Raw genomic sequence first — 23,731 nt, 5'->3', positions numbered from 1 at the left:
AAAAAATTTAATAAAAATATACATCGAACATACATAGAATAACCTTGTGTACTTGGCTGTAATGAGGAGATTCTCATTTGCTGCTGACGTAAAACCACAAGACTGTGTTGAACCAACACAGGCATGTCCACCGGCATCCTGATCCTTTAAATCAACAAATCTGATTGAATCCACCATCAACAGAGTTCTTGTTTTCTATTCTGAAGCCAATTCTGTGTTAATTATCTCCTTTAACACCTCAAACTATCCTGGTATTAATTTTAATATTTGATTCTCAACATACTGAATGGTTTGTGCTAATGTTCTATTTCTGTCCACACAGCGGCAGCAGACGTAATTATGAAGTGTGTCATGAGCAGAAATAAACAAATGTTGCATTGAATGTAGCTGCATGCATGTAAATGAACTATATAACGTTTATTAAAATATATAAAAGACAAAATACATATATGCATAATTATATCCACGATGAAATATGCATATATAGTATAATAATTATACAATAAAATGTGTTTACATATATAGAATTTTTTATACATATAGCAAGATATTTTTGCATTAAAACTGGCAGTGGTGATTTTATATTCCCTCCCCAAACAGGAAACCCCTCAGTCCACATCTGGCCTCCCAGAGGAAGACGCCTCTGTGAAAAGCCTGAGAGCAGCAGCACCTTTACACCTGAGATCCACGTTTTGGAAAGGTCTCACACAGAACAACACACCTATTCTAATATATAGCATCCTAGGACTTTAACCAACAGCATCGAGATAGAAAGGATGAAAGTCCTTTGATCGATTTCTTTCTGGTATCTGTACCCTTTGGGAAAACGGATAATGACTGCAGCAGTCCCAGCAGGAAAATCGACAAGCACTTCAAAGCTGTCCCATGCATCTTTTGATACACTAACCTCAGAAAAATATCCTTCTGGTCCAATATCATCTACTGTCACACTACACCATTCCTCAGCACATCTAATCTCAGGATATATCTGTATAGCTTGCAAGAGGAGAGTAAAAAAATCCTGGACAGAGCACGAGACACTCCCACGGGATGACCTGAAGTCCTTCAGACTCGTGTGACTGGTTGTGGTTGGTCCTGTACAGTTACAGTCACTGCACACTGAGGGTGGTCATGTCTGGTGGTAGTGGTGGTAGTGGTGGTGGTGGTGGTGTTCGTGGTGATGATGGTGCTCATGCCGTTGGACCACAGGAACCACAAACCCCGGGCTCCCAGGCGGGCCGGACACCTGCTCTCTCTCAAGGCTTGGCAGTACAGAGGGCAGAGGGGGCTGCTGCGGGGGGTGGGACTGAGGTGAAAGTGGAGGTTTGGATGGGGACAGACCTTCTCTAGCTTTGGCCCTCAAGCGCTTGCTATGACTGTATTGCAAAGGGTGCTGATGGTGGCTGGAAGGTTGGGCTTGATGCGACAAGTGGTAAACATCCTGACCTCCACTGCCACTGTGCAGCATAGTTTGCAGAGGGGGGTGGTAGCTGTGACATTTAGTGGATTTGCCACTCCCGTTATTCCCTCCACTTGCCTTGTAGTTTCCTTTGGGTGATTTGAGGAACTGCGCACCCTTACTCCGATGCTCTGTGGGGTTGTAGCTATCGCTGATGATCTGTGAGCGGCGCTGGTGAATAACTTGGGTTTCAGGTTCCTGGGAGCGGGAGCGACTCTGGCTTTGGGAGCTGCGACCATGAGTTTCCTGGGGAGGGAAGGCAGGGGTGGTTCCTGAAAACAAAGGCAGGAGGTCATTTGCTTATACAATAAAAATTGAAGGCCCATCATTGTTAGATAATAATGTGAATTTTATCATTGTAGGCATCAGAACATGAAAGGTCATAAAAAGATACTGACCTTCAAATCTGGAGGTGTAGTTTTCTATACCTGCCAGGTCCAGGTAATGATTCCTCCTTTCTGTGTTCTCATCCACACAGTAATGCTGACCCTCAGTTGCCTGAGCCTCGTTGTTCTGCCCTCTGCTGCTGAAAATGAATAAAATGACAAGTTTCCAAATGAGAACATCGACAGCTTAACACACAAGATTCCACTCAAGCCTCCAATTAAAGTATATCCACCGGGTGCTGACCTGATGTATGAGGACATGCGTTTTTCAGATGAGCGTCCCTCCTCCTGATGCCAGCGATCTGAAGAGAGAAAGCCTGCGAGTTCAGAGCAGACTGAAACATTGGCCTGTCGTTTTGTTTTTGCGTTACTACATTCATTCTACCCGAACCACATTTCCAAACAGTAAGGCCTTTAAGGACTTTCTCATCTTTCAATAAGTATCAAAATACACAAACAGCATGGGACCATGGGAAAAATTTTGAACATCTGAAAATTTACAGAAGAATATATGACATTGGTGAACAAATATTACAGAGGCGACTATTTGCTTAACATTAAAGATACTGCAAAGACAAAAAGAGCGCATGGATTACTGTTGACTAAACTGAGCTAACAGGGAAGCATGGCTAGAAGCAAAACAGTTTTTTTCCCCCTTTACCTGTCCCTGTTTCTCTTCTGTGGCACTTTGGCTCTGGAGTGACAGTCAGTTTGACACGCAGAGTCTTACTCTTGTTATGGCAGGAGTGATTGACAGAGGCATCGACCACGTCATAGATGGTGTGCATCAGACTGGACATGTCCTATTTTGATGAGAAGTTCATATTTGGTACTTGATTTACTTTTATGTTTATTGATTATTTATCATATACTCTCCACCAAAGAGCACAGGTATGGGACAATAATTTAAAACATACACACCTCCTTTGTAACTTTCCCACTGTTGTCAAAGTCATAAAGGGTGAAGATCCATTCCTGACGGTTGTCGTCCTCCACAGACACATCACACTCCAAGTCCTGTGCATACAACAAAGACACGCACTGAATAGCTGAAAATATACCAGCGTCGGCTGGACTTTTAAGGTTCATCTTTCAAAGACTGAGCACTGTTGTATTTAGAACAACAGGGGGTAGCAAAGAACATTAGATTCACTTGTCACAGCTGATAGCTTCAGTGTGATTTGTTGACCCTTTTTCAACAGGGAATTGGTGTGTCTTTTTTTTTTTTTTTCAGTATTACTTACAAGTAGCGAAGAGCAATAACCAAGTCTGCAGAAAGGTATCCATTTTGAACTACTGAGCTACAACTTTCTGGCAATAACTATCGTTGAGATGTATCTAGTGGCAGGACCATAATTGGAAAGGCAAACATCCAGGACAGGGGCCCTACTGCATGCATGGTGGAGAGCTGACACTCTGTGAAAAGCAGCACACATTCACAAGAGAGGAGACCCCAGGGAGAGAAGCAGCCCTTTATGGTTCCATAATATCTCCGCGGCTCACATAACAGGCAGCGATCAGCAAAGGGCCAATCTAAGCACTTCTTTGAAACATGTGAGTCTAAACGTTACAATCTATTTATTCTATTTATTGGCCTCTAAATTCAATCAGGATATGGTCTGGAGCCGTGTCAATATACAGACAGATGTTCTCCATGCAGGGTGCGGGCACACAGCTGCAGCTAGAATGGAGGTTACCCACCATGCACTTCTTTTCTGACCTATGTTCAACACCCTTGGCTGCTTTAGCGCATGGCTCACGAGAAACCTGAAAAATCCTGTCATGTGCAGCAACAATAGTTCACAAATACTGATTTCATTTGCTGCTTTTTGGCACATATTGTTTAAGCCTAAAAATGGCCTAACACAAATGACAGATAAAGAGGCACTCATGCATCCCATAATAGTCCCAGAATGCAAATGAACCGTCTTGCTATAAAAGGTACTAATTTCTTGCTTCTTAGTTGCACACAGCTCATGTTATACACTTGAGAAAATCCACAAACTGAATGGCTTCGGAGTTTAACAGCTTTAGCAGGTAAAGTCGCTGCTTACATCCAGGCTGATGCGTTTCTTCCCAGGAGCTTTGCTGGCGTCTCTGAGTAATTCTCGCTCCCCATCCTCAGAGTGCAGGTACTGCAGGTAGCTTTCACAGCCCTCAGCCTTCTCGTGAGGGAGAACCACTGTCAACACAAGAGTACGCACTGAATTTAGGAACACACACACACACACAAAACACAATTTCTCATCCAGAAATTAGTCAACCACTTGTGTGGTTTGGTAGCTTTAGTAGTACTTCCAGATTTACTCTCAAAGGCTCACATGACATTAAACCTAATCTAGAGCTTGATTGCTCCATATGAATTTGGTCTCCAAAGATGACAGGCCATTTATTACAAAGAATGTTCTTACCAAATCCACACCGCTTTTTTATTTGTTTTTGTGACCAAACTCAAAAACACAACCATTAGTGTCTCTCTGGCTCTACATTTACTCGACTTCACAAAATGAGCCTGAAACCATTTTTTAAGGCTTGCTAGTTAAAATCAAGCCTACGGATGTGGTCATAGATAGATTTTCAAATATGCCTGTGATGCCCAGGAAAATTTTCTCACACTGACTTATTGAGCATTGCTGTTGATGTTGGTCATTATGTTCACAAAATGCTTCATATTAACCTAAAATATCTTGCATAAAACATTTTACATAATAAATATCTAGTTGAGGACTGTAATGCAACAAATCATATGCACTGACCAGATTCCAACCTTTTTCTTCCTTTCAATATGCAGAATTACACATAGGAATCCTGAAAATGTAAACTGGTAGTATTTCAGACTGCATTATGATCAAATTATAAGCACTGCACTGTTTTCTGCACCTAAGAATTTTAACAATCCTTTTGCACAAAGATTACTAATGATACAATTTGTACCCTTCTCCACCTACCCTCTAGGGGACAGTGTTGATCTGTGAATTGTCCTTCCTTCGGCTCACCATTTGGAAACTCCTGTGACAAGGAAAGACATGAAGGAAGAAAGGAAGATAGACAGAGAGAGAGTGGGGGCAGGGGGGTGTCAAAGATGTAAGTGAATCTACAGTTCAGACCACAGACACAGAGAAAACAAACATTTCCAGCTCAAGCATTTCCTACTCAGATGAGACAGAGAGGAGCTCCAGCACAGCCAAACACTTTGAACATCTGCACGCTTATTGTGTTTCACTGTCTGGGACACAGTGAGCGCAGCCACAGCCAAGCTTTCAAGATCCCTCCAAGCCCTTCAAATGGACCCCTCTTGCATCCATCAAAAAACCCATAATGCACATCATCTGAGCTCTCCCATTCAGCCAATCTGTTTATTCTCATCCTGCCTGACATGAAACCCATGGGGAAATGTTTGATGGAAGAAGTTTTGTTGTATTTCTCATTGAAAACCGGACTCTGTGAAGTTTGGTTTATGTAAAACAAATCTCACATTGAGCTCTCAGCAACATGTGCGTATTTATTTTGAATGGAGAATAATTGCCAGATGGAAATTTCCATGCAGATAGGATGGGACTGATTAAACACACAATTCCATTGCCATAAAAGAAAAGTGGGACAAAGGGGTGGAAAGGGGAAAAAGGCTTTGCTGTCATATGTGAATAATCTATATCCTGCATAAAACAGAACCGCAGTGTATTCATAACCATCGCACACATGTGCTAATGCAGAGGCACAGTGAGGCTAAGGAAACAGGGTCTCCCTCCACACACACACAGCCATTCTTTAATTGCAACTGGATTGTGGAAACAATGAAAATTAAGTGCAGCACAGGCCCTAAACCACAAGTATTTAAACAACAAATGATTCATCTTATTTACGTCATTCTCGGTCCTCTAAACTGCTCCACACACACTTTGAAATAAAATCTCACCAGATTAAATCAAGGAGGCCCACTGAAACGAGACAAATAAAAAACAGATAGATGCTAGAAAACAAAAGAACTCCATGTACCTTCAACAGAGCCGGGGTTTAAGTGAGAGTCTGAACATCTGCATGTGTTTAGGTGAATGAGCCCCCCTCTTCCTTCCCCTTCCCCTCTTTCTTACAGTAATGACAGCGCCAGGGCCTGTGGTTCTATTTAACAATCTCATAGCCCGTGATTATTCCTCGCTTCAGAGGATGATACCTCCAGCCTGTAATCTGGCCGTGACCTTCACCACTGAAGGAGTTGGAGCCGGTTGAGTCTCAGGGTCAAGGCTCGGACAACCCCCTGCAAATTGGCCACCGGAGACACTGAGAGAATGCAGCAAAAGAATGGGAGTCAAGCTGCTGGGGGAGGAGGGGAGGGGAAACAGGAGAGGGACAGGAAGTGAGCGGAAGGAATAAAGAAAAAAGAAAGGAGCAGAGGGAAAAGGGCACAAAGGGGGAAGAGGAAAAGAAACATAAGAGGAACAAAGACTGGAGAGGAGAAAAGCAGATAAGAGTAGAGGCAGAGGAGGAGGTGGTTTGTTTGAAAGGAGATAGATCCTATCTATTGCTGACTCCAATCACCGTGAGCTCAGGTGGATTTTTTACACTCAGGATGGCTTCTGGGTGAGGTAGAGACAACTGGTACCACTGTGGACCCCAGACAAGCAGCATTTTTTAATTACTAAATACACCCACTACAAACACCAAGAGGGCATGTGCATCCTTACACAGCCAACATGTTGTTTCCTTTCTGGGTTGGATGCTTTTATCTCGACTCTTTGTACTGCAGTCCCTTAATGAGGGGCAGTTTGTAAGGAGGAGGGAGTCACACTGACACACAGTTTTTTCAGCTCAACAGAACATCAAAGACCACGAGTGATTCTTCTCATCCTCAGTGCCATGAGGGTCCAGAGGAAGGTAGAAGCACCTCCAAATGAAAAAGTATTCAGAGTGATCAAGATTTACAGACAGCCAGATTTACCAACCGACAGCCAAAAGGGATTCTTTACTCTAATTAAAATTCAGATACCAGGAGACACCTTGCTGAGTGAACAAGGAGGGGACCGGCATGGTTTGTGTTGACCACATGCCCTGCCCCCCAACTCCTCCATTACCTCCATTGGGTGAGCTAATGAGTAAGCAGCCTTGGTCTGACTGGAGTCTGTAGTCTAACGTCTAAACACATGGCATCTCCATCTCCATCGCCCACGGTGTCGAGCTGAAATCTGCCCACCACATGTGTAATTAACTGCCTTCTGGCATCAATCAGCCCTCATTCTTTCACTATCAGATCACAAAACTGCTCTCTCTGTAGGCAATGCAAATTTGTTAGCGTTTTGGGACACAGCGTTGCCTATTTCTCCACCAGTAGCTTACACCTGAAACTGTTGATATGCACCTCTATGGAGAGTGTGATGCTGGCTGTGCGGCGGACTGATTAAAAATTGGACAAATGCTTCAAACAGAGGAGATGATAAGTTAATAGATTACTATCTTGAAAACAAAACAGTGCGATGGAAATGTAAGCAGGCTCCGTCTCCCAGACGCCTTGACGTGAGAGACAGAAAGCATGGTGTGTGATGTTTGTTCCTGTTTAATGCAGCCGTTCCATGCCAAGCTTCCCTAAAGCCTCAGCCTACTGCCAGACTTTTAAGTGGGATAGGGTAACCAGGAGAAGCTTTCATAGCTCCCTACCAGGTGACATCAGACATCCCCCAGCAGTCTCTCTCTCGCTCTGCCTGCCTACCACCCATCCTCCCACTGGAAAACACTGCACATCTTTGTTCTCACCCCCTAAATACCCCTCCCCCATCTAGCTCTGCCCCTAAATATAAGTATACACATTTTTTTTAGTCCATTCTTCAAACCATATGAAGCACAACCAATTTTGAAAATGGCATCTTCAAAAAACAAGGGGGCTAGCATGAAGATTGTTTACGTAGGTCCCCTGGCCTCCGGATATGAAATATGTCAATTTGATCAGATGTGTGGATGCATATCCAAGTGCAAACATATGTTGGCGGGGGGGGGGGGGGAGAACCCCAAACAGGATACAGCCTGGAATTATAATTTCAAAGCTATGTGATTTTCTGAAACTAACTACAGATAGGTTATTTTTATATGAAGTGGTAATTACTATACAAATAAATCTATTCGCAGTGCTGTTGTTGCACGTCTAAGTTCTTTGTGTATTTATTTTTCTAAAATGAGGACTTGTTGCATTGTATGGAGAAGCCACTTGTCCAAACTATGCCTCCGATCTTATTTCCCAACCAACAAAATATGGAACGACTAAACATCTCATGTGTCCAGGAAGTACAGTTTCTAGCAAAAAAGGCTTCTTTGAACTGACATTAATGAGGGCACCGCAGAAAAGCCTTGACAACTACTGGCAAAACCATATTTCTGCACCCTCTGGACTTAAATTGTTGATGACTCTGGGGTTCCCCGATGATGAATACGGAGACTGAATAGAGAGAAATGAGCACCAGTTCGTAAACAAACTGCATACTCTTCACCGCAGAGTGAAACTGAAGTGGGAGTGGGGCCATTGAGAAATAAAAGCCCTCCATTCCAAGAGAAACCAAACTGGCCTTGACTCAAAACCAGATGTGAGTGGTCATAGTGAAGAGAGGGAGATGGGGGGGGGGCTACGGAGAGAAGACCAGTTGCACAACTTGCGTCTCTTCTCTTGAAAGACAGTAACGGAGCAAACTGCCGGTTTCTCAATGGCTGAAGAGAACACCTCTTCTGCTTTTGGTTGATCGGGCCTCAACTTTCTGTCCACATCAGTGTAATTATGGTGCTCAGTCAACAGAGCAGTAAGTAGGAATGTTTAAACAAACAGTCCTGCCCATGATGCTGGATTTGACCAAGCCTCTTTTGTGATGTTCATTGTAATCACAATATAAACACAACCCAAAAACATGCTTTGTGATTCAATTTAAAACCAAGCGCTGATCTTTGAGCCAGGGAGGGGATTAGAGCGTTTTCAAGTTCAGCCACGACCTTTCAATGCTTGTCATTGACTTGAAAGGTAGACATTTGCCCTTGTCCACTAATTATCCAATTTTATCTGTGAATCAGCGTGCTGTGACATGTCTTTGTATGAATGGAAATGAGATCAGAGGATGCCATCCTGTTATTTGAACTAGCTGCATTTGGCCAAGATGTCCCAGATACGTTCGGCCCTGTCGGGGTAGTGGGACTCTCTCTGAGGTCAAACAGGAGCCAGAACCTCTCCCTTGGCAGGACATGAATCGACGGGGTGAAGCCTCTTCCCTCCTAGTATAACAACAGCTGTGTGGAGAGATGAGCATGCTTGCCCGTCTATGAGCAGGACGTGAACCACTGAAAGTCATCCACTCCCCCTCAACCAGGAAAAAGTATCTGCTAAACTCTGCGTGCCGTTCCAAACCCCTCCTCTGCACATCACTGCTCTTTTTCTCACTTTGATTATGACCCATTTACAGCGTAAACAAAGCTTAGCATCAGTGACTGGCCATCGTGCATCTGTCACCAGTGCTGTAATCAACTGGTGTTCATAAAAGTAGACTTTGATAGGAGACTTGTGTCATGGAGTGGCCTCCTCTCAGTTGTCACACTGGCAGCTACTGTAGAGACGAAGAAAGCATGTGCTTCATATCAGTGACTGGAATCACACTCATGAATCTGGGTCAGGCAAATGTATTAAATCATATATGTGGTCAATAATAACACAGTTTAACTTATTTGATAATTTACCGAAAAGAGAAAAATAAAGTGGCTGTCATGGTTTCCTATATTTTAAACACAAAAAAACTGAATTGAGGTTTACATCTTGGTGCCACACACAATATGACAGCACCACAGAGAGCATGTTGTTTTATTTCTGAGGTAACAGGGCTTGGTGGTGTAATGCAATACTCTCTGGGTGGAATTTTATATGACTAATACCATGTGTAATATGTTACGCGAACATTTAATGGTCGACTTCAACAAAAGTACAGTAAAATATGTTCCTTTAATGGGCACGAGTGACACTGTCTTTATTTTACTCTGCTCTGGGATTTAACAAGTTAGAACTTGAGACATTTCGAATTTGAATCTGAAGACAAGTGGCGGTGAAATCTGCAGTAAGTTGAGTCTCAGAGCTACACATTATACTAAGTAAGTAGAAAGAACTAAAACTAATTTAATTTAAAATAAACACTAGTCTAGCTCTAGGCTAACAGGTCAGTCTAAACAGCCCAAAGATCTTCAGTTCATAGTGATACAAAACAAAGAAGCAGATCCTCACATTTGAGAAGCAAGAACCAGCAAATGTTTGGTGTTTCTGTTTGAGAAGTGAGAAATGACTGTTAAGTCTATCTATGATCAATTAAAAAAAAAAAAAAAAAAAAAGTTGAAGCTTAATTTTCTGTCTGTCAACTAATCTTTTTTTTTTTTTTTTATCTTTCAATGCTTGGACAGAGCATATGAAAAAACCAGGCCACAAGAAAAAAAAGATGTACACAGATACCAGACAGGAGACACACAGAACATATTTTGAGAGACACCTGCTCTGACAACAAAAAACAGGACAGTGCACAAGGTGACGGGATATCAAAGCCTGTGTGAGACAGGCGGTTACTCTCAAACAGGATGTTCCTCTGTTTCTGGCCTTTGTGTGAAATTCTGTAAGCTCCAGCGCAGGCCCCTGGCTCTTAAGACCGGCCAAAGGAGAGCACGCCCAGGCTAATGGGGATTTGTTCCACATTCCACAGGCCCTTTAAACAACATAGTGGATCTCGGAACGCCAGGTTGTGGGTGAGTTGACTGCTGTGCCAAGCCCATTATGATCCAAAGCAGTGTCCAGCTGAGCAGCATTTAAAACTCATCGGCTACAGTGATCCTGTCTGGTTTGGTATAAACTGTCGAGTTAGTCACCTCTGCTCAGCCTTGTCCGGTCCTGCTTGGTGAAAACCATTCCAACACAATCATCCTCACCTGTAAGGGTGCTTATTGTGTACTGTAGCCAGTGTCAGGTTCCCAACTGTCTATCTTGCATTGAGATGTCACTTATAATTGCTCTCACCTGTGAGATAACCACCAACACCACTGTTTTCACTGCTCACTTTGTTAAGCTGCAAGGGATTTGAGTCACAGCTTTGAAAACCCGGCCTGGCAGTTCATAGGGGCGCGGCTCTGTGGTTGAAGGTTGGTGGAGCTACAAGCAGTGCAGTGCTCCTGTGGGTGACTGAGAAATGTAAACAAACCATGTAGGGAAAGGGCAGCTGCACATCAGCGTGGAAGAGCAGCGACATGGCCCGAAGCTCAACATGTAGAAGGGTTTAAAACTGGTTTTGTGTGATGTACCTTCAAACTCCTGTCAGATCAGCTCAAGTACCCCTTCATTAACACTGACAGTCACGTTCTTAACATGTTCTTGTGAGTGGATTATAACCTGGGTATTGTTACACAAATTCCTCTTTCAAACTGAGGTATCGGTGTGTAGATTGGTTGGCTTTGGTCAAGCTTACATCGGAACTGCCAGTGACAAAACATTTCCAATGCATTTTTGCATTACTGCTGTTAATGGGCATTGTTTAATTGCTTTATCTGTGTCAGCTTGGCTTCCTATATCTGCTTTCTAGTAAAAGCAGATGTGAGCAAAGGCGCCCCATGGGGTACAAGTACCTCTGGTTGGGAATCACTGGAAAACACACTTGAATGACGCTCTCTGTCTAATCCAAAGTGACTTTTTGGCTGCTCATTGAAATACGAGACTCTCCTGTTGTTAAAGGCTTGTGGGTAGGTGGATGAGCTGCCCGCTGGTTTCCTGAACATGTCTTCCAGCAGGATAAGAACAGATTCAGAGCCAAAACCAAAGCTCCACAGCCCACTTATTACTGCTCCCTATGGGCATCTTGTACAGAGAAGTACAGATCCATATGACTGACTATGATAAGAGGCGCTTGCAGCCGTGACCAATCAGCCAGTAATGTAGCATGAATACTCAACACATCCATCTGGTAGGCATATTGGGCAAACAGAGATGTACGGCTGTTGTACTGTACTATTATTGCCTTTGGGCCTCAGGAGGAATTGGGATTGCTGGTTAGAAGCAGCCAAATACAGAGTTTAGTGCAGCAGGATGCAACAAATAACTAAAGTAGACAGGCCAGCTCACAGGCAGAGCCTCTAATAACTCATCTGCTATAACCTATAACTATAACTATATAACTATTCACAGTGACACTTGCCAAGCCTCAGGTCCTAGGAGACACCACTTGTTTGCATAATTGGTAGTGTTCCTCCTTACTACGAAATATTTAAGGCTTGAGGACATCCTGCCAACATAGTTTGGGTAAAAAAAAAAGTCTTGGCATTGCAGACCGCTGCAGAGTTTTTCTTAAAATTTGACATACAAAAAAAAAAAAAAAAAAGAAAGCAAGAAAGAAAGAAAAAAAGAGGTCCTTCGCAAGTGGCCAAACTGCTTTTATCTCCTGTCGCTTTCCCTCTTTGTTCTTGTCGGACTCTCTCTGGCTGTCCAGTGCTTCGGTCTCCTCCAGCTGGTTGGGATTGCCAGTCTCAAACGCCGCGAGAATTCTTGACACTGCAAGAACCGGCTTAATTCCAAGCTGTGAAGTTCCTCACAGGCCTGGAACTGGACAGGGGGTCATCCCAGGGTCAACATCAAGTGTTTTCCTGAGGATTCCTAAAAATACACTCCTTCTGGGTGCAGGAAGCAAAGGAGACTCCCTGATCTTAAAATGATGAGAATGAAGTGTGGATATGTAAAAGGGACCTTGGCCAAAGGGTGACTAGCTGTAATGTTTTGGCACATGAGAAACATTTCCCATGAAAAAGAGAACAAAGTTGAAAGCTGAAGATAAACAGATGAGATGTAGAGACAGCAGCATACGGGCCAATTACTGATGCACCAAAATCATGCAAAAGCCTATTCATATTTCTGTTGAATTATTCTCAAAGAAAATTGGTGGTCAAAAACATAAATAAAAAAGGATATGAGGATGTGCATATTTCTGAAGCTGAATTTTAAACTCTCATGAAGCAAACCATGAATTATATTTTTTATTTGTCACACATCCCAGATTTTGAGGCCACAGTCGGCGAGACAGTAACATCTGTGCTTCTTCCTTTTGGACTGGAGCTGCCATGTGTGCACTTTAGTGACCTGACAGACTAGCTGTGTATTTCTAAAGCACAGTTCCCCAGTGTGAAATTCTGGAACGTAATTCATCCGTGGCACAAGCAGAGATCAAAAGGCTATGGTGCAGAGGGCAACTCAGCTCAGCTCCACCTCCTTCTCCAGCTCCGTTTTTGCAGCAGAGCACACAGAGAGCTGCTGCTTTCACAGCCATAATTAATGGAAACCGAGCGGCGGGGCCACAAAAAAAGCTGCACTTAAACATGAGCTGGCTTAGCTTAGTTTAGGAGCTTGTATGTTCTTATCTTATCTCAGGAATAAAACTACAAACGCTGATGGAGCAGCGTTCTCAATCACATTCAAGTTTGGAGGCAGTCTACTTAAAAGCACAAGTGTGGTAGTTAATGTTTGATTAAAAAAAAAAAAAAAAGTTCTTGGCGGTGGATTTATGTTTTAAAAAAGAGAAGGTGCTGAGGCGCCTTCAAGACCTTAAACAGTGAAGTAATCAGGTGGCACCAGGGTTAAGCAGCTCTCAGAGCAGAGAACATGGCACTCGAGGTAAAAGTTCAGATATTCTGATACACTGGCATTCTTGAAGCGATATGATCAGTCAGCCCTTATCAACACAAAGAAGTAGGTCCTGGTTAAAGACAAAGATTTGGGCCGTGTTCGTCAATCTTCAAAAGCAGATTTTCTTTGAGCCATGAGCACTTTTTCTTACACTGTAAACTGGGAACTTGTTTTAGGCAAAACTATATGCAGCAAAAGTGACTCTACAGCGGGATAGGGGTGGGGCTTGGGGCATCTGAGAGGGATCTGCTGTTTATTTGAAATGAGCCTTTAGGTAAACATGTTACATGGCACACAGGGACAGGTCAGCTTTTGAAGTGGAGGGGCTCAGGAAAGAAATGGGTGGGGGAAGAAAAGAAGGCTGCCTTTAGAGGAAATGAGAACAGTGGCCTCTTTCAGCACTTATTCATCCTCTCCCTCCCTTTCTGTCAGATATAGAAAGAGCACAAAAGGCATTTGGGTGTATTAATACACCAATGCATGACATAAGAATCACAGAGTTCTTGTTTCATATGACCACATAAGAAAAATGATTATGAAACCATTATTCCCCGAATTAAATTCCCCTGAAAAATTGCCACCCACGACAAAACAAACCATTTCCTTTCAATAGAGACCCATTGAGGGTTTTGATGACGGAACAGGTTTGTGTAACAAAAACAAGTTTGCAGCCATCCCCCATCGGAGTGGAATGCGATGTGCAGAAGGAGGTCCAGGCCTGTGCTGTCTGCTGAGCCTGGATCCAAGCTTTGAAGCTGCTAGTGTGTTTCAACAGCTAACCACTTTCAGATGGGACTGTGGCGTTTTATGAGCTGAGTAATAGCGATACCTACACATGTGCCGGCTTGGGGTCCCAAAGAGGGGGAGGCTTGGCTCAGAGCAGAAGGAAAGATGTCTAACTCCTCGGGGGTCTGACTTTGGGTGTGTTTGAGAAATCCTGCACTACGGCATGCTGCATATGAAATTGGATGACAGGAAGATGGATATTGTTTTAAGTCTCTTCGAACACAGCTCCGATATGAATTCCTCTTTTTTTTTTTTTCTCCCCCTCAAAGTAACCTTGAACATCTAATGAACCTGAGGTTGAGGTAATACCACACTAAACATTGTGGTTTGGGAGAATACCGGATCAATATGTGAAGAATACTTCAAGCCTCAAATAGTACAGCCTCATGACAATGAGGAACAATGCCAGCAGCTCTGGGTAACCTTCTTTTTTAAAGTCCACAGGAAGCCAGGGTTTGCGGTGTATGTGGTGCTCCACTCCCCAGCCTCAAACCTAACAGGACGTCAGGTTCAGGAATGTGGAGCAAGGATGAAGTTTCGAAAGCGTTGAGGAGTGCCTGAGTTTTGGCTTTTTATACACAAGGAAGTGAATATAACCTGACAAAAGGTCGGAAGAAGGTGCATATTGCATAACAATATGAAGATCATTCATGAGTAGTTCAGAAAACCCAGCTGCATGGTCTGGTCTAATTTTGGTTATACTTCAGTGATTATTCTGATTATTCTGAATATTTTTTTTTCTCATGCAAACAGAAAAAAAGGTAGATTCATGGCTAAAATTTATAGCTAAGAATTTATGTAGCTCTTTAGTTTCCCTAGTGCTTGTTTTGTGGAATATATGTCAGCATCTGACCTTTGGGAAGACAGTCTCAAGTTTCATCTGGCTGAATTCATAGGATAATAAACTCATGCCCAAAAGAGGAATCCCCTGTCCTCTAAGCATATAAGCAAAGCCTCAGTCTTTTCTTTCACTCTGCAAATATTTAAAGAAAGAAAATATTGAACTAAAATAGATCTTTAATCTCTTCTGTCTCTTCTGATGGTGTTAAAGTTAGATGTAGAGTCTAAAGTGTCCTGTGTCCTCTGCGTGCACCGTACTCACCGAAGATGTAATTAAAACCAATGCTATCAATTAACAGTGACTATAATGGCTCCATACAATAACACCACCAACAAGCATAACTGAAAAAATATAATATTCCCCTGGCCACTCTCAGGCTTGCGGAATGAAGTCCACTTGGAAAAGAGCTAAAGCTTTCTAAGGGGGAACAGGGGTTTATGTGGAAACATACCTTACACACTAAAATGTAATAACCTTTGAGTCTCCCAGTGTTTTATTTGGCTGGGAGAAGCACAAGATCAAACACAGACTGGGATCCAGCAGCCTTTGCCAAAAATGTCAGCACTAAGCACTGGGCTCCAACTTCAGGTATTTTCTTTCCCCTGGCAGGGAGCGAAAGCAAAGACATAGACCAATGTTAACCCTCGGCAGGGCTGCCCCTGAACAGCCACCAGCGCACTAATCATGCACAGGAAGTGAGGTCTCCCTGCTGTCATCAGTGACCATGCACGTCCAGGTCATGTGCTGTTACTGAAAGTCTGGAATGGGAAGTTTGGATATTCACATATGATTGCATGCATGACGACTTTGTCGTAATACAGTCCTGTGAGGCTGCACGGCTCTCTCTCAAGTACGCGAGGCAGATCTCTCATAAATATCATGAAAAGCAGTGGAGAGGAGTAAGCGACTTCAAAGGGACAATTGTGGAGCCGAGATATCTCTAAAAGAGACAGAGCTTGGTTGCATACGTCTGCAGATAAGAGTTCCAGTAATGAAGGAAGCAGAGAGACTGCTGTTCCTCTTGTCTAAATATATGGTGGAGGAGAAAACTAAATCATCTTGAGGGCCGTTTTTCTATAATCAACAGCGTGAAATATCTGTGGATCGGATGCTAATGTGGTATGGTTGCATTTTGATGGGTGACATTGCATGACATTGCATGACATTACATCAAATGCTGGGCTAAGTTCAACTTTTCTGGCACAGCCCCCTGTGATCGCACCCCTGGCAGCGCGGGGAGAGAGATTTTCTCATGCAGGACTAATGTCTGTCTGAATGTGGCCTTTGAGGTGCATGTAGGCTGATGTTCTTATTTTTGGATAGCATCAGGCCAGCTGTTTCCCCTTGTTCCCAGACTTTTGCTGAGCTTAGCTGCTGCTTAACTGTACCTTCACATTTACTGTACAGATATGAGAGAGGAATCAGCCCTTTCAGCGAGAGGGTGCATCTGCATATTTCACACAATGTTGAACTTTTCCTTTAGGAGACGATGTCTACATTACCAATGATGCACAATTGGCCATGTGCCTCAAAGACAAAGGGTTCAGGTTTCCTGTGTGATAATTTTATTAATCTAATTTCAAAATGCATCACTGAAACTAAATTTACAGCAAATAAGTACGCGATTGGAGTTGGCCCCAATATTTGCATTATGGTGAAGACTTGTTTTGCAGTAACTCAGGAGGGTGGAGGTCTAATCTTGATTAATGCCAAGATTATGAGCCAATGTGTGATGTCCCTTTGATTCTCCTGATGGCAACAGACGGGCCTTGCTCTTCTCCTGATCACAGGTCACAGGGGAATTAGGGTGAAAGTGAGCAAACGGCTTCAAAGTACTTCAGACAGTATAAATATCCTCAGAAAAAATAAACATTTAATCTGCCTGCAGCGTTGTAATGTCTTTTTCCATTAGGCACAGACCGCATAAACCGCCCCTCTGCCTCGCACTCACTCACTCGTTCCCTCAGAAAACATACAGACAGAGCGAGAGAGGGACTCGACCTCTGACTCACAGGCGAAGCCACGCGGTGACACACTCTTTAAAACTGGATCATGAAAGAACGGCTAAAACATGTGTCTCACGCTTGTGACAAGTGTCGGGGCCAACCAGGTGATAATGCTTATGGTGCTTTGAGCAAATTGCAATCAATGCAGAGGTTAAAAAGTCCCAGAACAATGTTGTGATTTACATGTCCAGCAGCTATTTTAAGATAATATAAATGCTAAGGTGAGATCAGTGGTCAGCTCCTACCCAAACAATGCTGTGGATGAGTCAGATGAGGTGATGTATTACTCCCCTTCCCCCACTACCTTTAAAACCCCTAAAATATCTCACCCTAAAAAAAAAAAAAAAAAAAAAAACACCCTAAAATCCACCACTCCTCCTTTTCCTTCTCCCGGCCACCCTCTCTCAACCCCTTCCCACCACAGCCCCTCTCCCTGCTCCAGGATTTTGCTGTACAAACCAGGAACAGATGTCTGCCGGGCCGTGCTGAAAGACCCCGCTGTTCTGGATGCCAGCCACATGCTTTTCATTCAGAGATGAAGGCTCACAGTTCGCCTTCTTGTGAAGCCAATTTCAGAAAAAAAAGAAGGGGTGGAAAAAAACAAACTCTTCAAATGCCTTCAAGTTCCTTCAAAAGCAGTACATTTATGAGCACACCTTTGTGTCTCCTCTCCACTGTGTATAAATCCCTTGCAGCATTGCAACAAGGACAAGCTTTTTTTTTTTTTTTCTTGTCATTTGGAAAGGAGAGAGAAGTGAAAAGTCATGAGATGTTGCTGATGAAACATATTTTTTGAAAGAAGTCTTTTATGTGCTCAAGGATCTCAGGAGATGCACAATTGAATCCACCGCACAGCTCAACTCAAAGCTGAAGAGAGACACCTCAGTTTTTAAACTTGTGGTCTGTGTACTAAAAAATAAAATGTCATTCAGGGCCAGGGCCTTAAGATTACACAGATATCCCAGTCTCAGATCCAAATCAAATACTGCTAACGCAAAATGAACATGGCGGCTAGAAGATATACCCACATGCCTGGTGGCAAAATTGTCCAAACAAAATATCCATTTTGAGCAGGATCGCCAAATGAGGACTTTTATATAAGGGGAAAATCTTGTTCACAGATTCCAAATGAATGTTAAAAAAACATTAGCTTACAATTAGTTTAGTGAGCTGCTTGGGAACTCTGCTCTTAAACTTAATTTATTATTGAGGGGTAAGTGGTACGTAACTCTTTGTAAGTCAAAATAAATTTGCGTCTTGGAGTTTTTGGCACTCTCCCCTTTCTCAGGCGATGTCTGTGGGAAGTTTGAGACAAAAGATGGTGCTGAAAGGCTGAATTAGGCTGTCATTATTTGGGCATCCAAGCATGTCAGTTTGAAGCTCCAAAATGAAGAACTGTGGTTGTGTGTGTGAGGATCTGGGCTGTTGATGTGTTGATGTTTCCAGAGGTGAAACACTGTGAACCTTCACACAGCTCTTCCACTAATGAGCACAGGTTTGGATAAGTACAGGGTTTGGAGTTTTCTGCATTTTACATATTCAATAACTACAGACCAAGCTCATTTTGTTGAGGGGGGTGGAGAGGTTGAGGTAGGAGACACTTTAGACTACCACTTTGATCTCACCTGTAGTATTTCTACAGTACACCAGGTGCTTCAGACTTGTCATGAACACCTGCAAAATAGTGTGCAAGCACTGATGACTGTAGCCAGGATGAGCCAAGTCCTGCTGAATCACGGTCTCTTTGTCCACTCATAACACGCCTTAAGAAGACTATAGGATTACATATTGAGGGCAACCTGCCAACTGCAATCTTGGATTATGGTTTGTACCAATATCAATATTTAAACAGGTCTTACTTTCATCTTTTGTTATTTTTTGCTAAAGTGTTGTAAAGCATTTACAATCTTCTGCCTAGATGCTTTGTGGAGAAGATTAATGATTTACAAAGAATGATGTTGGCATGGGCTCTGTTAGTGCTTGTTTTATTTAGTTCAGGTTTTTTCTTCGTCTTCTTCCCAGTAATACTCCATCCCTCAGCCCCATCCCCCAGGAATACAACAGGGGGATAGGGGGGTGAGGGTTCGGAGGCTCCACTGATATCAGAGCCCTTTTATAACTCGCAGCTCTGCGCTTTGAAGTCACAGCCAGACAGCTCAGGAATCCCACTCCCCCATTTGACAATAAGAAGGGGGATGGTCAGAGCTAAAGAGCGCGTTTAGCCAATCTCTTCCTATATGAAATCATCTGTCACTCTAACTGTCCTTGGAGCTCAGCCTTCAGGACTAAGAGGTGAAACTACTATCCTGTGAGGAGCGTGTACTGAAACACCCAGGAGGAGAAAATGACCCTAAAATTCATCTAAAAACCTCTAATCCATAAAAAAAATTACTCATTACTGCTATTCTCAGTTGGACTTGGACTTGATAAATCATGGTCTCAACACCACACAGCCATAAACCCATTATCCAATAATTATATCTGGAGAAGTGACAACGTAATCCGGTCTTTGCAAAGACTTAAAGAAGGAAATGGTATTCCTGGGCTACGGCAGAGATAAATCCTATATGTGCTGAAAGTCTGGCTGTTTAATGGAAATGAAATGGCATGAAAAGCATCCCTGGGGACGTCATCTATCTTATATTAATGTGGGCTGGGCTGGTGGAAAGACCTTTCACTGCATAAAACTGCATAAAAGCAGGGAGTCACATATTACTGTTCAACAATGAGCATATGTCATTTAGGGCCTTATATATATGTAATTATGGTGCTATCTGGTACTTTGCATCAGGGCTACAGCTAAGTAATACTTTCATTAACTTACATGAAGATTAGTTTAAATTTTAATCCAAATAAACCTTACATGCCTTCAAATTTCAAGTCCAAACATTATTTGAATTCCTGAAAATAATCAGTATATTGTTATATAGAACAAGGAAATATGTCAAAAGTGATAATCTCCTCTAAAAAATAAAGAAAAAAGGATAGGGAAAAAAAAAAACAGCAACTACTGTACCAATTAGAAAAGCATGTTTCCAAGTTACTTCCTGTCATGAAACTGATATTAAAAAATATAACCAGCTGTCAGAAACAAACCAATGTGACTGCAATTTATTCTTTCCACCTCCTGTTTAATCAATCAAGCCGATGGTTATCCAATTCTAATCTGTGAATGAGCATCAAATACGACCAAATAATGACAACATAAATCAGAGGCAGGACTTTGTTAGAGGTTCGAGTGGGTGGGGCCCTCCAACTAATCGGAGCCAAGCTTTGGCGGTTTCCCTTCAGGGGTCTGAGAACTCAGCCTCCTCTGAAGCAGCGTAAAGTCCTCTTTCAATTTGCCATGAGTGGGCGGTTTATAGCCCTGATATAATCCATAACTCTTCCTCTATTACAACCACCCACATCACAGATTGTCAGTACCTCTGTGTGAACGTCTCGCACTTTCTGTCTGCGAGCTTGGGATGCTCCCAGCCCTCAGAACGACATGCTAATTGAAGTGATGTAATGTTATGCCACAGAGGGCTGCCCACTGGGAGCCACACTAGAACAGGACGCATTGAGGAAAGACACAGCCCTGAGTCATGATGCCAGCAGCCACAAGAGCAAACTTTATATCCCTCAGTCTGAGAAACGACCACCTTTCCATCCAGCCTGTGTGTGTGTGTGTGTGTGTGTGTGTGTGTGTGTGTGTAAGTGCGTGGAGCTTTGCCAAACTGTCTCACACACAGGCTGTCATAACCCATCCAGGGATGCTGGCGGGGGAATAACCGCTGCAGGGTTGTGCCGGAGCCAGACATGACAGAAAGAACAACAGACTACAACTCTGCAAAGACATCAGCGTGTCTTCACATATGCTTGTGAGTACAGTTTGCTTCCCCTCCAAGTCAGTTGCGAGCTCAGCTCTGAGCAAAGGGGAATGTAACAACCTGAGCTAGACAAGTTTGAAGTGCTTGACAGCTCTATCACATCAGCGCGCGCACACACACACTTTTTACCACACTAATGAGTTTTTCACATCCAGTGACAGCAAAAATGAATAATGCAGAGCATCACAACAAAAGGGAAGGCAATGATCACTTACATGTTTTATCATTTGGGGCAGCACAGTAATTTAAAACACACATTAGCTCAAATTAATTAGACAATTAGTTTCATTTCCATTTAGTCTGAATCTATTATTCATTTCTATTATTCCCACTGTCTTAAAAATAAGTAAGAGGATAACTTAAAGAGACCGGGAAGCTTTTCATTGAATTTTTCTCAAAACATGCTTTTTGCTTTTGTTGTCTTGCTTTGATGAGAAAGCAGATTTGCTATGACACAATAATAACAATAATAAAAAAAAAAAAAACAAACAAACAAAAAACAGATACCTGACCGTTCTTGAGTTTGCTCTCTGAAGCGCTGTACCTCTCACTCTCCTCCATCCCTCTCCGCAGGAAGGCGTTCACAACAAAACTGTCTCCTGAGACAAGAAGCAAACAAATCCATCAGCAACGATGAATGTCAGCTCACCATCACTCCTTCACCTCCATGATGTAATCCTCACCTTCAGGGTTTTCTCTGCGCTTACACGCTTCAGATCCCGACATCACAAAGAGGGAAGCAAAACAGACAAATGTTAGATTTTCATAAAGAGGGGAAAAAACAACCAGGTGAAATAAATGTGGATATCTGGGTGCCTTCGCCAGCATCATCTCTTACCATGTTTAGACTGAAGTTTGCCCATCCTGAAGTCTCCTCTTCACCGAGATCAATAAAGGTAACTCCGAAATCCGACACGGATCAAACAGTCTCTGCTTCAGCGCGATCACATCGTGTTCGTCCGGCAAGAAAAACAAAGTCCGACTTCATCCAAAGGCGGGTGATTCAGCCGCCTCTTCATTGGAGCATCGGAGTGTGTGAGTCGGTCCGTCCGGACTTCCTTCACTTCATCTCCGAGTGGAGACGCTCACACCTCAGCGCGCACCGAGCAGCGTCCGCGCGCGTCAAACACGTCAGGCGCTTCCGCTTCGGGATTTCAAAAATAAAACGCTGGATTGAGAGCAGTAAAAATATTCGGTTAGAAGTTGAGTTAGGTATTCAAAGAGTCAGTAGGCCTGCTCTGTGTCAAGTGACATGAAGTAAAGTAAAAGCTGAAATAAATCTAAAATTTGTTTTTAGATGCCATCTCTAGGTGTCAAAGTGAAATAAGCTTGTTGTTTCAGAGAAATAACCTGCTGAACACTATGACTTGAACAGAGCAGCTGTCTTAACCTTTGATTTATTCTGAAAACAAACAGATCAAACTTAAATAGTATAAATCTGTCAGTGGGGTTCAAAATCAATGACCGATGTTGTGTTGATCACAGAAGTTCAGCTGCATCACACTGATGACTGTTGTTTACTACTGAATAAACATTTTGTGTTGATGGCCAGAATTCTAATCTATGTCGCCTGTATGAATAATGTTCTTCATTTGATTTATTTAATTTGTTTAATTTGTTTTTTTTTTATGTACTATTATTTTGAAGGGCCCATTTATTTGTGTTCCGGTTTCGTCTCGGTGTTATCAGTGCTGATCACTGGTTAGGCTGACTGAGAGGTTGAATGCAAAACCACGTCCTCTGTTGGTATCATTTTCAACTCCATTCATGGTTTTAGATCCGATTATTATTTATAGCATAGATACTTTCATTCATTTATTTATTCATTTCCATTTAATTGATGTCTTTGGTTTTTTATGCACATTTATGTTACAAGGTTTCTCACATTCAAATTTCTGATTAAGGCTAATCACAGTAAGTATTAGATAGAAAACAGTTAATTAAAGACCACATGGCTATTTGGAGACAAAGAAATTGGAATAAGAGTAACATAATTTATAGTGGGTTGTTTAAGGAGGCGAGTTTTCACTACATTTCATGTGTGTGATGATCAACACGGAAGGTTCAATTAATAGCATTATTATTATGAGGATGACTGTTTGCAAGTCTGTGCATAGTAGTTTCCATTATTTGTTTTTGTTCTGTGCGCAGGAGATGTTAAAGATAAACCATTTGTTTATGAAAGAGAAGCAGGAAGAACACGCTGTTCTTCAACATGGCAGACATCAAACACTGCTGCAGTTTTTTAGCTGTTTCCTTTGGCAGGGTGTTAAAACAGGGCCGAGCAGCAGAACTCATGCCAGGAGTTATGAATATTCATTTAGTTAGGCAACCTTTTGCTTAGTATGAAAACATGAAGGTGATGGTAGTGTTTTGTAAATATTCCACTCCTGCCCAGACTGTATTCAAAACTAGAAGAGCTGTTACTTTGATCCTTGCATGTTATTGAGATGGAAATTGTTATTACTTGCACTGCTCACTCGCTCATTCAACTCATTAGAGCCCAGGAGAGCACTCCATCTTTATATTTTATTACCTGAACAGTGGAGCTCTGTCTGGCAGAACATGAGAGATTTTTTCCCTCCAATTCCAGAGGAACGTCTCATGTTCTCTCTAAATAGTACTGTATCACACTGCCCCAGTTTCTCTGTCACACCTTGATAAATGTGGAAAGTAGTTAGAAAACTTTTCCTGTCAATTTGTCTGCCACGTGACTCCCCACAGA

The 23,731-nt window shown here is 42.6% G+C and overlaps 1 protein-coding gene across 2 annotated transcripts; it reads right to left on the bottom strand.

Moving 5' to 3' along the window:
* Window positions 1-382: 382 nt before the first annotated feature.
* nkd2b (NKD inhibitor of WNT signaling pathway 2b) lies at window positions 383-22,086 on the bottom strand. Of its 2 annotated transcripts, none has more exons than XM_029505015.1 (10): window positions 21,845-22,086; window positions 21,690-21,716; window positions 21,514-21,605; window positions 4,794-4,854; window positions 3,900-4,027; window positions 2,767-2,862; window positions 2,507-2,648; window positions 2,090-2,147; window positions 1,858-1,985; window positions 383-1,731 (listed from the first exon to the last, which is right to left on the bottom strand). In XM_029505015.1, exons 1-10 carry the CDS (start codon window positions 21,867-21,869, stop codon window positions 1,130-1,132), a joined length of 1,359 nt encoding a protein of 452 aa, XP_029360875.1. In that variant the 5' UTR covers window positions 21,870-22,086; the 3' UTR covers window positions 383-1,129. The 2 variants fall into 2 exon arrangements, with proteins under 2 accessions (XP_029360875.1, XP_029360876.1); XM_029505016.1 differs by having other exon boundaries at window positions 1,858-1,982.
* Between the last annotated feature and the right edge of the window lie 1,645 nt (window positions 22,087-23,731).

Source organism: Echeneis naucrates, chromosome 6 (genome assembly GCF_900963305.1).
Source record: "Echeneis naucrates chromosome 6, fEcheNa1.1, whole genome shotgun sequence".
NCBI classification, from domain to species: Eukaryota; Metazoa; Chordata; class Actinopteri; order Carangiformes; family Echeneidae; genus Echeneis; species Echeneis naucrates.
The sequence above is the reverse complement of the archived record's forward strand: the minus strand, read 5'-3'. Positions and strand labels throughout refer to the sequence as shown.

Coding starts and splice junctions, on each gene's coding strand:
- nkd2b (XM_029505015.1), bottom strand. CDS start 21,869: ATGGGCAAACTTCAGTCTAAACATG. Junction 4,028..4,793: donor TCAACACTGTCCCCTAGAGG/GTAGGTGGAGAA, acceptor TTGTGTTGACAG/TGGTTCTCCCTCACGAGAAG. Junction 2,649..2,766: donor GTGGGAAAGTTACAAAGGAG/GTGTGTATGTTT, acceptor TCATCAAAATAG/GACATGTCCAGTCTGATGCA.